This window comes from Chelonoidis abingdonii, chromosome 1 (genome assembly GCF_003597395.2).
Source record: "Chelonoidis abingdonii isolate Lonesome George chromosome 1, CheloAbing_2.0, whole genome shotgun sequence".
Classification (NCBI taxonomy): Eukaryota; Metazoa; Chordata; order Testudines; family Testudinidae; genus Chelonoidis; species Chelonoidis abingdonii.
Genome location: NC_133769.1, coordinates 289,026,797 through 289,043,842, shown reverse-complemented (window position 1 = coordinate 289,043,842; position 17,046 = coordinate 289,026,797). Strand labels below are relative to the sequence as shown.

At 39.5% G+C, this 17,046-nt stretch overlaps 1 protein-coding gene across 4 annotated transcripts in view; it reads left to right on the top strand.

Moving 5' to 3' along the window:
• Positions 1-17,046, top strand: part of NDFIP2 (Nedd4 family interacting protein 2) — an 86,194-nt gene that overhangs the window by 31,432 nt on the left and 37,716 nt on the right. For 3 of the 4 annotated variants that reach the window (XM_032798362.2, XM_032798360.2, XM_032798361.2), the window contains 4 exons: positions 5,300-5,453; positions 7,356-7,483; positions 8,525-8,584; positions 16,934-17,021. In XM_032798362.2, coding sequence (XP_032654253.1) covers positions 5,300-5,453; positions 7,356-7,483; positions 8,525-8,584; positions 16,934-17,021 — 430 coding nt within the window. The remainder of the gene's footprint in view (positions 1-5,299; positions 5,454-7,355; positions 7,484-8,524; positions 8,585-16,933; positions 17,022-17,046) is intronic. The other variant, XM_032798363.2, reaches the window with a different exon arrangement.

Below are 17,046 nucleotides of genomic sequence, written 5' to 3'. Positions count from 1 at the left end.
AAGAAGGCAGGAGAGATGAACCCAATTCTATAGTTGCTGGTCTGGTTGATGTTGGCAGCTGTTTGCTGTGGAGCTTCACAGATTTCAAGAGCAGAAGGGATAATTATGATCATCTGCTCTAACCTCTTGTATAACACAGGCCATAGAACTCCCTGAATTACTTCCTATAAGAACTAAAATGTCTCTTGAAAACAAACCCATTCTTTCCTTAAAAGTTGCCAGTGATGGAGAATCAGTAAATGGTTTGTGATTAACTATTCTCACTGTTAAAAATGTACACCTTATTTCTCGTCTCAATTTATGTAGTTTCAACCTCCAGCCATTAGATCTTATTAAACCTTTGTCTGCTAGACCGAAGAGTCCCAAAAGACTCTAGGATAGACTGTTTTGTGGTGACTGTCATGAAAGAGAATTATTTCTTATGAAGCATTTCCTACGTGAAGGTCGTTGGTACTGTTATATGGCATAGTATCCCTTAAGATAAAATTTATCGAGTGTAACAGGATATTCTCATTATCCGTATCTTATTTTGTTTGTATTTAGTAGCTCATTGTGGCCCAAATGCACCAAGAGTTGGCCAATCCAGTTTTAAGCCACTACTCCATAAGATGAGCAAAGGTGGTAAAATACAATATTACATTATGATAACAGCAAAATTAATGTTTGAAATCACATAGAAACAGAGTTTGAGGAAAGGGTTGACAAGTGACAACCACATCCTGTCTGGCTGCATGATTAGTTATGAAGACAGCAAAAATATGTTGAGACTGGAAACCAATAAATGTCAATGACGAAATTCATCTATGTAGTAACTGTCAGCTCTTGTGAAGTAACAGGGATGAACTGGGCTGAATGTGTTACAGGATATGTCTAATTCTCCTGTATAGTTACTTTGCATTTTTGGCTGTTATGGGGTAAATGTGCTTAAAGAGATCAGCAAAATGTCATCACTCTCTCAACAAGCTGAGAATTCGACATATGTGAGTGAGATCCTTATTCAGCTGCGTTGTTGTTCTTTCAGCAGTCAGTCAGCATTACAACAGAGGAGAGGCAGACTCAACTTATGCAAGTAAGGAGATTTATGCAAAAGACACATGACCGTCTGAAGGTAAAATGAAAGGTATAGACAGAGTATACGATACAGATTTTTGGTTTGTATTTAGATTTAGAAGTATAATGAGGGAGGGAGCAGGCCACCTGCAACCATTTCTTCTCCTTTCTTCACCCCCGCCCCCATTCCAAAGACTTTTGCAGGAGTAAGCAGATGACATATTGTAAGTTTAATGTTCTATTTGAAGTCATACATCATTTGGCATCACATCTGGTTGCTATGGAAATGATGTGTCACAAATAGAGTATTTCAGTTAGGAAATAAACTATAGAAGGCGATGCAGTGTTGTCTTTTTTTAAAGACACATGGTTATGGTAATCTAGGGTGACTGGATGAGAGGAAGAAAATATCCAGGACACATGGAGATGGGACATATGCGTTTGTCCTAAACATCGGGGCAGTCCTGAGTTGATGGGGATGTCTGGTCACCCTATGATGATCAGAAGTGAAGTGTGAAAATCACAGCTAATAGTCTGATCATGCATTTTATATAGTGCCTTTCATTCTAAAAGATCGAGAAGAACTGAACGAATTGCAGATTCTGCTACTGGAAACAGCCTGTCCTGGAATTAAGTATGGCTGATAATTTTAAGTTGTCTGAGGTACAAATTCTTAGTTATTCAGAAAAAAAAATTGTGTGTAAAAATTGTGTGCAATAAAAATGGATGATTTGGACTGTATACCTAACTCAAGATCCATTTAGAAATCTAAAGAATTAGTTCATGCAATGTGACCTTGATGCCTCCTGAGCAGGCAGCGTGTGGCAGCTTTGAAAGGGGAACGGGAAATCAGGCATCATATAGTCATACATAAACAATTCAAGGGGAATCTAAACCTGCTGATAGATGCATACTCTGTTTAACAGTAAAGCTTAGTACAGTCAACAAGATATCTTGATAAGTATGTGACCTGCCATAGAATGTCAGTTAACTGCTGTCAAGCAAACTGATTTGTGCTAGAGATGGCAAACTGAATTAAGGTTAGGAAAACAAAGATATTCTATTATCTGCTGCCTTTAACTAACAGAAAATTGTAGACATGAAAAGAGGAGAATATATTCCTGTTCAAACCCTGTATTTAAAATGCATGAAAAAAATCTGGTAACTGAGAGTTTGTTCCTCAAGTTGTTCAATTAGTCATAGACTCCTTAACACACAATGGTTAGCACAGTCTTCCTAACTGCTTGACAGCAATTCACTTGTTACAATGGCAAAAATAAACAAAATCTGTTTTTTCTTAATGGAATGTTTTAAAGCAGTATCCTGATGTATTTTTTGAAAATGTTACTATTAGATATCAGCTTATCAATGTAGTGATATAGCTGAAAGGAGGAATTGGTATACGATACCAGATCATTTAGTCCAGGAGAATACTGTGTCTGCCAATGATAGCATCAGGTGCTTCAGAGAAGGCCCAAGAAATTCTGTGGTGAAGGATAATGGAAAAACCTGTAGACTTAGACTTCTTCCTAATAATCATCAGTTAATGATTGGTTCATGTCTTGGAACATGGAGGTGGGTGTGGTTATATTCCTTGTGATTTTTCTGTCTAGCATAACTGGCTGATCTTTTTGATCATACTAAGCTCTGGCCTCCATCGTATCTTGTGGCAATGAGTTCCATAGTCATTGCTTTTTTACGTGGTTTTCAGTTTCATAGAATGACCCTTTGCTTTTGTAATACAAGAGAAGGTAACAGTGTTGAATGATCAAAGAATGATTTTGTATACCTCTGTTATGCCTCCTCATTACATAAACAGCTGTAGTCTTTTCAGTCTCTTCATATGGGAGTTTTTCCTTGTCTCTTCTTTGTCACCTTTCTTTTGGACCTCTTCTGTTTTTGTTCTATTTTTTTTAAGATAGAGTAGCCAGAACTGCAGATAATATTCCAAATGAAGGTGTACCATCAGCTTCTATAAAACATACTGTGTTCTGCATTCCAGCGCTTGAGCTGTCTCCAATAAAACCCCAAATGTTTCTTCTGAAGAGTTTTATAGTTAATTCAGAACCTAGCAGTTTGCATTAGTGCAGTCTGTTTTTTGTACCACTCTGCCTTGATACTCATGTTCAAATTTTGTCTTTGTTTGCTACTCATATGCCTAAATTGTTAGGTCATTCTGAAGTTCCTCAGAGTTGTCTATAGTCTTCAGTAAACAAAATAGTTTTGTGTCATCTGTATATTTTTCACATTAACGTTCATTCATCCACTTGTCTGGATCAGTAATAGGATACTACAGGTCCTGGAATATATCCTTGTCGTACCCCAGTATTAACCCTTCGTCATAATGAAAGTTGATCATTTATTCCTACTGATTTTCTGTTTTATCCACTTCCTGATTCTTGATGATATTTTTACCTCTCCTCTGATGCATACTTAGTTCCTTGAATAACATCTTGTGAGGGATTCTTGACCAAGACTTTTTTTGAAAGTCCAAATAATAGATAAAATACAGTGCATTTTGTGAAACATTAAAGATTTCTCATATATTAAAGAGAAACTGTTTCCTTTACAGAAACTAAGCTGTCTTATCCTTATTCTCAAGGTGTTTTATAATTACTTGGTAACTGTCTTTTCAAACAATGTATCTGCAATGGAACTAAGTTTATTGGTCTGTAATTCCCACAGTATCTCCTAGTACCTTTTTAAAAAAGATAGGCTGTGAGACAATATTTACAACTTTTCAGTCCTCTCTGGCATTTTAGGTGATCTTTAAAGTTCCTCTAAATGTTTGCCATCTGTTTGGGGACTTTGTTATCCCTTACCAAATTTATTCAACAACCTCTTCTTTTGACATATCAATCTCCAATAGCACTTCATCTTTTTATTCAAAGTAAGACTGAGATCGGTATCTCACCAATATCTCTTATAATGAAGATTGATGTAAAGAAATAACTTACCTTTTCTGTAATGTCTTTATCTTCCTTAATTCTGTTAATCCAAAGAAACCACTAGTCTTCACATGCTTAATTTCATATGTTTTATCTTCTTAGCTTTTTGATCTTCAGATCTTTTTAGCCTTCCTAATATCAGTACTTTCTACCTGCCATGGCTTGTGCTCCTTTCTGTTGAACTAGTTAGATTGGATTTTCATTTTCTGAAGGATATTTGTTTTGGCTCAAATAACCATAAGGATTTTATGTACTTTAGGGTGTCAGTGCAGCATCATAGCCAAATAAGGTTTTGTTTTGTTTTTCTTTTTAAATCAGTATGCTTGCCTACCCAAATTCTTCTCCTATAGATCATGTTTACTTTTATACTTGACTGTAAAATATCTCTAAAACACAAAGTTTAAAAAAAGAAATCCTGCTATACTGTAACTGATTATTATAAAAGTACACCTCTACCTCAATATAACGCGGTTCCTGGGAGCCAAAAAATCTTACCGTGTTATAGGTGAAACTGTGTTATATTGAACTTGCTTTGATCCACGGGAGTGCATAGCCCTGCCCCCCGCCCCCCCCCCGCACCACCCCAGAGCACTGCTTTACCGCATTATATCCAAATTCGTGTTCTATCGGGTGGCGTTTTATATTGAGGTAGCAGTGTATGTGAGAGAGAGATTCTTGGTAGAGGCAGGGGTTTTAATAAGAATATAGACTGTCTCAGAATTTTGAATTGAGAAGACCATAAAACAGAATATGCGTAGGGACAAATCTCAGATAAGTCTATAAACAGAATAGGGTATATTACCTGCCTTTGGATTAATACAGTGAAAGGGTAAGAATTGTTCATCTGTTCTGTTTTTAAATTGATTCATTTTATTCATCTACACATACATACCATGTATTCTTTAATGGTATAGGATCTTCAATACTTTTTAAAAAAACGCTTTGCATTTCAGTGAAACCCATTTTAAGCATCAGAATCATTTTGATAGCAGAGGAGGTTTTAAAATAGAATGGAATTGTACTGAACACCTGGAGGTATTTTTGAAGTGACTGCTTAAGAAAGGTTGCTGTTAGAAGTACTTTGATAAGTCTCTTGTGTCTATTAAATCTTAACTGTCGAGTATGTTAGCTTCGTCCCTGAATTTATTAGTAGAAGTTTTAAATTATTCCAATAACCTAAAAGTAGTGCTAAATTTCTATTCTTTGGTAACATCTGAAGGGGTTAATGTCAACATTTTGACTTGTGTATATAAAGAATTCCCTGAGTGTGTGTTGAAATGTTTGTCTTGTTGTTTTTTAAGCTTCACAATGAAGATGATCCTCCAGAGTCAACTATTGAGGAGCCATCCACTTCTACAGAGACTGCACAAAATTCTCAACCAGCAGCTTTATCTGAAGCAGATGTTTCTCCTCCACCTTATTGTAGTATTGCTGTAGAAGCAGCTGCAACCTCAGGTATCTTTCCTTCATTATATAACAGCTCTAGGTAGTATTACTGCTGGAGAGGTACAGATATCATGAGGCAGCTACTGATTTGGGGGCATGTGATGTCATCTATTTTTTTCCCATGATTATTGTTACCTGATTTAAAGTGACCCACAGATCTGTTTCTCTTTTTCGGTGTTTTAAACCAAAACCCAGGCAATTTTTGGAATTGTGCTGATTGCCCAAATTACCAGACTGTGCAAGTAACGTATTATTAGCTCAAGATATCCCCTATTTTTTTTTTTTTCGTTTAAAGTTCTGTGTACTTTAACTCCACAATCATTCTTTGGCTCTTATTCAGAATAGTCACCAGGTTTGCAGAATCAGGGCCACAGTGCATACGTTTCCCATGTGAATACCATGAATAAATGTCCACTGTGATAGACCCAGGCCAGTTGGGAACAGCAGAGCAGTAGAAGGAAGATATACTGGCCGTTGGATAAGCAGTTTTCTGTTCCCTGAGTGACCAGAGCAGCGGCTGCTCCAGGCTAATGAGAACACCTGACTCCAATTAACCTAAGTCAGGTGAGGATGTTAAGCACCTGACTCTAAGGCCTCTCTGATGCTATAAAATGGCTTGCTCCAGTCAGGCCAAAAGGAGCTAGGGGAGAAGTGCATGTGAGGAACTGGGAGCAAGAGGCGAGACAAGCTGAGAGTGAGTAGGCATACTGCTGGAGGACTGAGAAGTACAAGCATTATCAAACATCAGGAGGAAGGTCCGGTGGTGAGGACAAAGAAGGTGTTGGGAGGATGCCAAGGGGAAGTAGCCCAGGGAGTTGTAGCTGTCGCGCAGCTGTACCAGGAGGCACTCTAGACAGCTGCAGTCCACGAGGCCCTGGCTGGGGCCCTGGCTGGAACCCAGAGTAGAGGGCGGGCCCGAGTTCCTCCCAACTCCTGATCAAACACAGGAGGAATTGACCTGGACTGTGGCCTCTACCAGAGGGAAAGGTTTCTGGGTTGTTTCCTAACCCATGGGGTGAATCTATGAGGCGAGCAGATCGGCCAATAAGTGCAGGACCCACCAAGGTAAGAGGAGGAACTTTGTCACACCACACATGAAGTATTTGCAAGAGAAGCATCTGTGCTGGCATCATTTAATCAGCTGCAGAATCCTCTTATATGCTGATGCTGGGGTATAAAGGGAAGCCAACTACTAGACACTTACTAATATTGCTTGATTTTGTAGTGTATTAATATTTTGTGCACTTTGGTATATAAGTAAAATGTCAAAACAAAATGTGTTCATGTTACTTTTTTAAAAGCAATACTTTACATACTAACTTAGCAAAATTGAGCCATTCCAAGAACAAGCAATTGTCCTGCCTTGGTAGACCAGCTGCAGTTTGCAGCAGGACTCCGCAGTTAAGATGTGACATGACCAGGATAGGCCTTAGTTCACTTTTTTCTTTTTTTTCTTTTTCAACACTAAGAACCGGAAACTCTTCTTTCAGGATGTTTCTTTGCACCCTTCTTCCACCATCAGATACAATAATTTGCATATGACTGGAACACTTGCATTTGCTTTTCAGCAGAATGTAATCTTAGTTCCAAAACTCTTTGCCCTTTTGCAGTATCTAGGTCAAACTTTAAATTAATTACTTTTGAGCTGCAGCACTAGGCATCTTTAAATTTGTGATTCACTCTTTCCTGTTCATTAAATGAATAAAAACCCAAAAAACTTCTCACAATGTCTGTGAACACTTATAGGTCAAGTTGCTGTGGAACAAGGAGACTGAAATTAATGACTCTGCAGTTTAAATGTCACCAGCCTTGCTGTTACTTTACTGTGCATTCTTTAAGATTACTGTAGTCTATGGTTCTTGTTGATATTTTTCCGGATACAAAGCATGAATCTCATTTTGTTTTTAACAGAAACACATAATGAATTTTATCCTGTACCACCTCCATATAGCGTAGCTACCTCTCTTCCTACTTATGATGAAGCAGAGAAAGCCAAAGCTGCAGCAATGGCAGCTGCTGCAGCAGAAGCTGCCCAAAGAGTAAGTGAAATATCTCTAAAAATCTTTTGGGGAAACTGTGAACGAAGTTGATTTTGATAATGTACAGTACTCTAAAGTAGTGTTTTAAAAAGCATTTAGACCAACACTTCAGCCTTTTTTTATAATCGTTATCAAATGATGTCTTTTGGATGCTAAAATAGCAGTTTGCTAAACACTTTAAAAAGCCACATTTTCTGTTAGATTTTGACTCTATAGCGAGTACATATCTGGAGGGAGGGTAGGAAGCAGATTAATTGAGTTAACAATTACAATTCCTGGGATAGTGCTGTGATATTATGAATGGCTTCTGATGGTAACAAAGAGGTAACTTAAATCAGAGAGGTATGTTGCTTTTTATTGTTGGTGAAGAAAAAATGGACAAATTGAAACAAATATTTTTGATCTTTTAGCGCAGGAGTCGGCAACCTCTGACATGCGGCTCGCCCGAGTAAGCACCTTGGCTGGCAGGGCCAGTTTGTTTAGCTGCCGCGTCCGCAGGTTCGGCCAATCGCAGCTCCTACTGGCCTGGAGCGGTGAACCGCGGCCAGTGGGAGCTGCGATCAGCTGAACCTTCAGATGCAGCAGGTAAACAAACCAGCCTGGCCCCCCACCGTGCTTACCCTGGCGAGCCGTGTGCCAGAGGCTGCCAACCCCTGTTTTAGCGTGTTAAGGATGACGATGTTGCACTGGCAACCTTAATTATGGTATTTCTTAACTTTTGAGTGCTTGACTTTTCAACCTTACTGTTTTTTCATGTAGCATTTTTGTGTTATCTGTTTTATATAATATCAGTATATGTGCTATTCCACCCTCTCCAGCCCCAAGTTTCCCCTTGTTAATTCATTCCTTTTGAAAGATTCTAATCGCACGTTCCTAGTTCCCATTATACATTTAAATTCTAAACTAAGTGACATTTAAAAAGTCATTTAAGTGAAAACAGTATATTTAAAATAATTAAATGATTTATTTGTCTGTAATAAATGGGTTTCTCTTAACACTGTTCTTTAGTTCTTTTGTCTTATGTTTGTTTTACATGCTTAGCACGGCCAGTTTAGGGAGCCTAGGAGTCTGTTTGATGAAATATTCCTCAGTCCACCAGAGGTATGGTTTAGTTCTATCTAGTTTAGAAATTGCTGTGAATTTTCCTGCTGGTAAACAATGATGGGTTCCCTTACCCACTTCAGAATTATCTTATCTGATTGAAATCTCAGAATTGTTGCATATGCTAAATATGTGCCATTTTAGAATCTGTATTTGAATTATGCTAATATTTACATCAACCGTTTTTTCAGGGGATTATAAATAGGATTTAAAAAAAATATTCTGAAAACCATTTGTATTATATAGAACTGCACCAGCTAACTGTCAAATGGGTTCCTTAAGACTCTACTTTCTTAATTGACTAGCCAATTTTTCTTAGGGTAGACCCTACATGCCAAGTTTCAGTTACAAGAAAGTTATAAACCCCTGAAAAATGTTCATAATGGAGCTGATGATAGAAACTTATTCATAGTGGCAGTAACAGGTGCCACTAAAATCTGAAGATGCTGGAAAGTTAGTGCCTTTCTGTTTACAGAATATGCTATTCTATTTGTGATACTTATCCAGATTGTTAATGTATTTTATCTCCTTAAATGTTGCAGTCTTTTAGTTCTGGTCTTAAAAACCAAATCAGTTGTCTAGTCACAAGTATATCATAAGATCTGTAACAGTTACAAAAAAGTGTGTGAATCTTTCGAGCCTAGGGTGACCAGATGTCCCGGTTTTATAGTGACAGTCCCAGTTTTTTGGTCTTTTTCTTATACAGACTCTTATTACCTCCCACCCTTGTCTTGATTTTTCACACTTGCTGTCTGTGCGTCCTATTTGGGCTGCATAATCCACTCTATGAACTATACAATGAAAGGGGTTAAGTGAATTAAAGCTTTTGTTTATAGCTCTAAAGGCATCAAGGGTTTACAGTTGGGAAGCAGAGACTTGTCTTTAATTTTTATAGAATGCTGTTGAATCAACACGTGTTTTGTAGCAGTTTCCACCTATTTTAAAAAAAATCTTTATTAAGATACTAAGCAATAATGGGGATTCAGTTCAGGTCACCATGTGACCAAAAAATTGAGACCCCATTAAAAACACCAGTAGGAGGGGGTATTTACTTTTCAAGACAGACTGAAACAAGATTTTCTGTACAGTAACTCCTCACTTAAAGTTGACTGGGTTAATGTTGTTACGTAGCTGATCAGTTATGGAGTATGCTTGTTCAAAGTTGCACAATGCTCCCTTATAACGTAGTTTGGCAACCGCTTGCTTTGTCCACTGCTTGCAGAAAGAGCAGCCTGTTGGAGCTAGCTGCTGGGGGCTTGGAATCCGGGTGGACCATCAGCTGCTGCATCAGCTCCCCTCTCCCCTAAGTTCCCTGTGCGGCAGCTAGCCAGCAGGCTATCAATTGCTGGCAGTTCAATTGTTCCCCCCCCTTCCCCCGACCCCATTGCTATGTGTTGCTCCTGCCCTATGCCTTGGAGCTGCTCCCCGGAGCCTCTTGCTTGCTGGGAGTCAGGGGGAGGGGGGAGGAGTGGGGTTAATGTCAGGGTGTTGTCCCCCCCCCCCCCCCGCTCCTGCCCCTCGCTTACCACATTTCCATAGAGTGGGGAGGGAGGGGACACAACAGGACTCAGGATGGAGGGAGCCTGCTGGCAGCAGGGGCTGTCTCAACTTGCTGATCTACTTAAAAAGGCAATGTACTTAGAGTGGAGTCAGCGAACTTAAAGGGGCAATGCACGTCTCTCTCTCTCACACACACGGTGTGTGTATGTCTCTGTCTGCCATGCTGTCTCCTCTCCCTCAATTTGTGCTGCCTTGTAGAGTGTGAGGCTACATTAATAACAATGTGTTAACGCTTGAGGGCTCAGCTGTTCTAGTTCATCATTTAGCATTAAGGCATTTCCTGGGAAATATCCCACCCTCTTACTTCACCACCTCAACCAAGCTTCACAATCATCAAGCTGTGTACAATATTAAGTTGTTTTAAAACTTGTTCTTATTTATCTATCATCTGTCTCTTTTGTCTGATGAGAAAAATTTCCCTGGAACCTATTTACATTAATTTTTATGGGAAAATTAGATTCCCTTAACATCGCTTTGGTTAGTTGCATTTTTCAGAAACGTAGCTACAGCATTAAGCAAGGAGTTACTGTACAGGGCAAACTTGTATTAGTGGAGGCATGACTACTGGCCTGAAAGGTGTCTTCAGTCTGTCATTTTGATGATTATAAAAGCTTATGCTGCCAGATGGCTCGTATAATCGGGGATTATTTCAATTTTACATGCAGCTATAACCTCTTGATTTAAGATTAGAATCAAAGTGCTCAGTTGCACTATTTTTAAGGTTATCAATTTATTATGTAAATGTTATGACACAGTTAATACAGATTGGTCTGGAATTGCACTATTAATACAATAAGAGACCTCAAATTTTACAAAAAGGTTAAAATTATTAGAACAGTGTGTGTGAATTTCTGCACTTGGATTCCCCAGGAAAGATCTTGATTTCAGTATGTAGCTTTCCATTCATATGTGGGAGACATGTGAAGATAGCAGAAATGAGTTTATAATGTGCATGGATCTAGACAGAACTTTATCATTTAATTTTAATAGGTTAAGAAGGAAGGTCTCATGTATTGATAACTGGTTAAAACATAGGAAACGAAGGGTAGGAATAAATAGTCAGATTTTAGAATGGAGAGAGCTAAATAGTGGTGTCCCTAAGAGGTCTGTACTGGGAATGGTCTTATTCAACAGAATCATAAATGATCTGGAAAAGGAAGTGAAGTAATGAGGGGGCAAAATATGCAGATAATACAAAACTACTCAAGATAATTAATTCCCAGGCAAACTGTGAAGAGCTGCAAAAGAATCTCAAAACTAGGTGACTGGGCAACAAAATGTCCGATGAAATTCAGTGTTGATAAATGAAAAGTAATGCACATTGGAAAACATTATGGGTCTAAATTAGCTGTTGCCACTCAAAGAGATCTTGGAGTCATTGTGGATAGTTCTCTGAAACATCTACTCAATGTGCAACAGCAGTCAAGAAAGGGGTAGATAATGAGACAGAAAATATCATATTGCCTCTTTGTAAATCCATCGTACATCCACATCTTCAATACTGCATGCAGATGTAGTTGCCCCATCTCAATAAAGATATATTGTAATTGGAAAAAGATTCAGAAAAGGGAAAGCAAAATGATGAGGGGTATGGAATGGCTTGCATATGAGGAGAGTTATGAAACTGGGACTTTCAACTTGGGAAAAGAGGTGGCTAAGGGGGGATATGATAGAGGTCATAAAATCATGACTGGTGTGGAAAAAGTAAATAAGGAAGTGTTATTTGCTCCTTCTCATAATACAAGAACTAGGGGTCATGAAATGGAATTAATAGGCAGCAGGTTTAAAACAAAAGGAAGTACTTCACCCAACACAGTCAACCTGTAGAACTCTTTGTAGAGGATGTTGTGAAGGCCAAGACTATAACAGGGTTCAAAAAAGAGCTAGATAAATTCATGGAGGATTCGTCCATCAATGGCTATTGGCCAGGATGAGCAGATATGCTCTCCCTAGCCTCTGTTTGCCAGAAGCTGGGAATGAGCGACGGGGAATGGATCACTTGATTACATGTTCTTTTCATTCCCCGTGGAGTACCTGATGTTGGCCATTGTCGGAAGACAGGATACTGGGCTAGATAAAGCTTTGGTCTGACCCAATATGGCTGTTCTTTATGTTGGTAAATAAAAATATTAGCAAATCCTTTTTGCTGTTCAAAATGTTTTACTCCATCTATGTAGATACACCATGGTGCACTATGGTTAAATAATGAAGAATGTGCTTCTCTTTCCATCTTTTCAAAAAATAAATTACTAAAGCAACATTAACATTTTCGATTTAAATCAAGAATTATATTTTGTGCCATCAAAGACTGAGAAAGTAAACTTTGGCACATGAATTTGAGAAATGTGCACATTAAATGTAAACTTATGTAATACAGCTTTTAAAAACACTCATGTTTTGGAAGTTACAACAGCAGTTGGGCTAAATGTTCAAAGCTATTTAGGTGCCTAAAGATGCACACAGTCCCCTAGGGCTTACGCTCCCCATTTAGGCATATTTGGCATATACAGAGATGCTACATTCTGCCTAAGTTCTCTAGGTGCCTAATTTTCTAAGCTAAAACTGCAGCTGCTTGTTTGCCCAGTAACATTTTCAAAGCAGAGTGATTTTTGTGCATCCTGGGGTATTTTTACCATGAATTTTTAAAAATGGCTGTGGGCACTTATCGTTTGGAGGGTGAGGCTGACCACCTTTTGCAAATTTGTCCCAGTTGTCTGGTCTTCCTTTTGTAATAAAAACTTACCTGGTAACAGGAGGGAAAGGGGCATTCATTTTTAACAGCAGATGAATTAATCAGCTGTGTTGTCTACAGATCATGTAGTGTTAGTTTAACACACTTTAAAAAGAGTTAGATGTCATGGAAGATACAAAGCAAAGGTTAGAACAGCATCTAGGAGGTATTTTTGTTCATACTCTCTGAAATATTACTTCATTTGTAAAATTATAAGTTTATATTTTGTTGTTGATAAAAACAGTAAATAAGCAAATAATCTTGCTAGTTTGATATTCTATGTCTGGTTTTCCCTTAATGTAGATGAACTAAAATAATAACATAAAATTAGGGCTGGTGGGCGGGAGGAATCTTTAAGAAGCTACAGGAATTTATATTTTCTCTCCTGACCATTATGCTATATGCAGAAAAAGGAAACCTGTCTTGCCACTTTTAAACAACGGCATCATTATTTTTAGCTTTCACCTTTTATGCACGTTACCTTAAGTACAAATCTTAATTACACATTTTCCAATCTTCTGTTAAAATTCCTCTAAACAGATAATACAGATTTCACATGTATGGATAAGAATTTTAGTGTGTGAAAGTTGCTGTTTCTAGTTTAGTATTTGAGATTGGACCTGGAATAAGCTCAAGTAACAGTGAAAGGGTCAGTGTTTGGGTGCCCAAAGTTGCATGAAGTGGCTTTAAAATATGTATATTTTTTGTACTTTAAAGAGGACTGTTGTAACTGACCAAAAAATAGTATACACCTTTGCATTTTTGCCATGTAAATTCATAATTCTCAAATTAAATTGATATATTATTTCTCAGTTTCATGACACCTACAATTTTGTGTGTAGGCAAGACAAACGCTAAACTACATATACATCTTATCTCTTATCAAAATCGAAGATTGAGATGAGACATTTAAATCATTAAAGCAAAACAAGGATTAGGGATTTCAGTGTTTTGACATGACTGAGGAATTTTGTGAATCATTATCTTGTAGGTGTCTCCTTGTCTGTGACTGACTTGACTTCTTAAAGAAGTTAGAAAATAAACTGTGGTGCTTATCCTGAGAACTGGTTTACAGTTGTGCTAGAGATCTGCTAGGGCCATATTTTGAAGCCCAACCTGGATTTCCCACCCACCCGGAATCTGTCAGCACTACCGTCTCTTTTGGGCTCTGCCTGGTGGGGACTTTCTGTGCCTGTGATCTGTCTCTAGCTGCGTCGTGCCCACGGGGTGGGTGCAGCAGCAGCTGAATGCCCCATTCCTGCCCATCTACACCTCACTGCACTGTGTGGCGTGCCGAGTGATTGATTGGCACTCAGATTCATCAGCACACTCACTCCTCAACATGCACACCCAAACCTAACACTTGTAATTGGCTCTTGTTGGGTGCAGGCACCTGAATTGCAGAGTTCTAAACTGTGTCCTCTGGTGGCACCATGTTAGTGAAGCTTCTGATTTGCTTTGATACTTTATTTTGAAGTGTGCTGCCACATTTGAGATTGTCTAGGATGACAGTCATTACTGTAACAGGAGCTTATTTTGTGCTCATGACAGTAGCTCATGCTAGAATTTCCCAAAATGTACGTCAGGAAGCCCTAATGCAGTGTAGTTAGGGCCTGAAAAGAAAAATATTTTGTCAGAAAAAAAATCACAGCTCTAATATAAAATGTGTACTATATAAGTTTGATTGGATATGTTTAATGGTATAGTGCATTTATATTTAAATCATTTTATTTAAACTTAGATTATTTTAAAAAGCGTGCGTATATAAATGTCTGAATTTGGGACTATGTAAGCCTGCAAGTTAAGCATTGTAAGCCGGTGCGTTTGGGCCCCGTTCCCTCAGGTGCGACGGGGAGCCAGGGCGCCTCCTTCCAGGCCGCCGGACGGCTCACGCTCCGCTCCCGTACTCGAGGGCTGAGCAAACAAAGTCTATAGCTCCAAGCCCTCAGGCAGGGCGAGGCAGCAAACAGTTCAGGGGGCTCTGACCCTTTGGAGCAGGGCAGAGCAGCAAACAGTTCAGGGGGGCTCTGACCCTTTGGAGCAGGGCAGAGCAGCAAACAGTTCAGGGGGGCCCCAGCCCCTTGCTCCGGGCGGGGCACCAGACAAACTGTAGCTCTGGGTGAAGGGGGATACTGCCACCCGGTTACGGGTGGCAGGGGGAATGCAGGCCCACCCACTCCTCTGCGTTCCAGCCCAGGGCCCTAGTAGCAGCTGTCGCCGCTAAGGCGGTCAGTGGGGATCCCACCGAACACAACTGACTGGGTGATCGGGGATAGTGGCGTACATACGACCATAGGCTCGGGCCTCTGCGGCCTGACTGTGGTCAGCTGCCCCCGGGCTACTTCCAATCCCCCTTTCTCGGTACCTGTCCTTCCTCGGCGGCCGTCGGCGGGTCCCAGACCATGGGTTCCTCGAAACCTGGGAGGCCGTAGGGTCCAGTGGCTCCTCCAGATAGCCGGCACAGGGTTGTTGCGGCTGGAGGTCCTCGGGGTACCTGGCGCGGGGCAGGTTGGTCCAACGCTTCTCGGGATAGTGGGCCCGGGGCAGCTCCCGCCAGCGTTCCTCTGGATAGTGGGCCCGGGGCAGCTCCCGTCAGCGCTCCTCGGGGTAGTGGGCCTGAGGTAGGCTGGGCCGAGCGGGAACTCGGGCCTCTACGTCCGTCCTCCTCGGCGGCCGGTGCTGAACTGAGCTCTGAGCCCTGGCTCTTATACTTCCTGTCCTGCCCCATGACTTCCGGGGGGCGGGAACAGGCGGTAGTGGCTCTGCCCATGGGGGTGTCTGCTCTGGCTCGTTCCTCTCAGGTGCGATGGGGAGCCAGGGCACCTCCTTACAAGCATCTTAAGAAACTAGGTACTTCACTGCGTGCTATATTAAACTGACTCTTCTTATTCTAAATACTTAAATTTGGAAGCTTAAAAGCTGGAACTTATCTTTGTTTAGTCTACTTTGGTAGTGTAAAATGTTCTTATGTAAGTTGTCCCCTCTTCTAACCCAACAACTGAAAACTGTAGTAAGATCTCACTTTAAAAATGAATTAAAATACTTTCTAGCTCTTGCATATAAATAAAATATCTTAATGTCTTAGATTTTTGTAGGTTGCACAACCTGTACAAATACAAACTTATTGCTAGTGCTAGGATCTGAGGCTTCCAGTAGACCCTTAAAATCCAGTCTTCACTAAAAGTATTTAAATGTGATGGAACTGTAGTTACATAAAAATTGTTTACAAATAAGGAGCTAAAATGGTGGTCATAGCTATGGGAATTATTTAAAAATGTCTCTACAACATCCTTGTGTGTAGTTTATAAAATATGTTGTGATGAAAGATGACATTTTACTTAAAAACAAAAACCAGAAACCTCTGTGAATTTTGTGGTTCTGAAAATGTGCTGATCCTTTGAACTTGAGTAAAAATGTCAAATATTTCTAATATGGTGAATATTAGTCAACATACAAAATGTGAATTCCGTGACAACTTAGTGGTATCCTCTCAAGTTGGAAGAAAATAATTACCTGTTACATGGGGATAAATAGCACCAACAGTGACAATGGGCGTTGCTATTATGTCTGCAGTGTACTTGCCAACCAAATATGTAATTATTTTCTTCTGTTTACACTGAGTACATGAACAGGGTATGTTAAAATACGTTGGGCTAAATTCATCCATGGTATAACTCAACTACTGAAGACAGTGGAATTACATTGAGGATGGATTTTTTTTCTGCAAAGTGTTGAACATAATTTTTTCTCTCAAATGGTCTGCAGCTCAATTTAAATTGAATATATCAATTCCAATGTACGTATTCCAGTTTCTTTCTCAGAAGTTGATTTGAGTTTCATTGATAACTGGACTTTATCATAGTAAAGCAATAAACTTCATTTGTCTATAGCTTAATAGATTTAATAGTATTTTGTTCTTTTGAGGTTCATTTATGTAGATTTGTCAACAAATGTGAGTCTGTTTTGAAAAACACATTTAATAGTTTAAATCTACAAGATGGTGCTTTAGCCTAAAGTTAACTTTCCTTCACTGAAATATCTCCAACCTATAAATTCAGGAAGAAGAATATCCACCTCGGGATGACTTCAGTGATGCAGATCAACTTAGAGTTGGCAATGATGGCATCTTCATGTTGGCATTTTTCAGTAAGTTATTTTTGCATCTTAGATC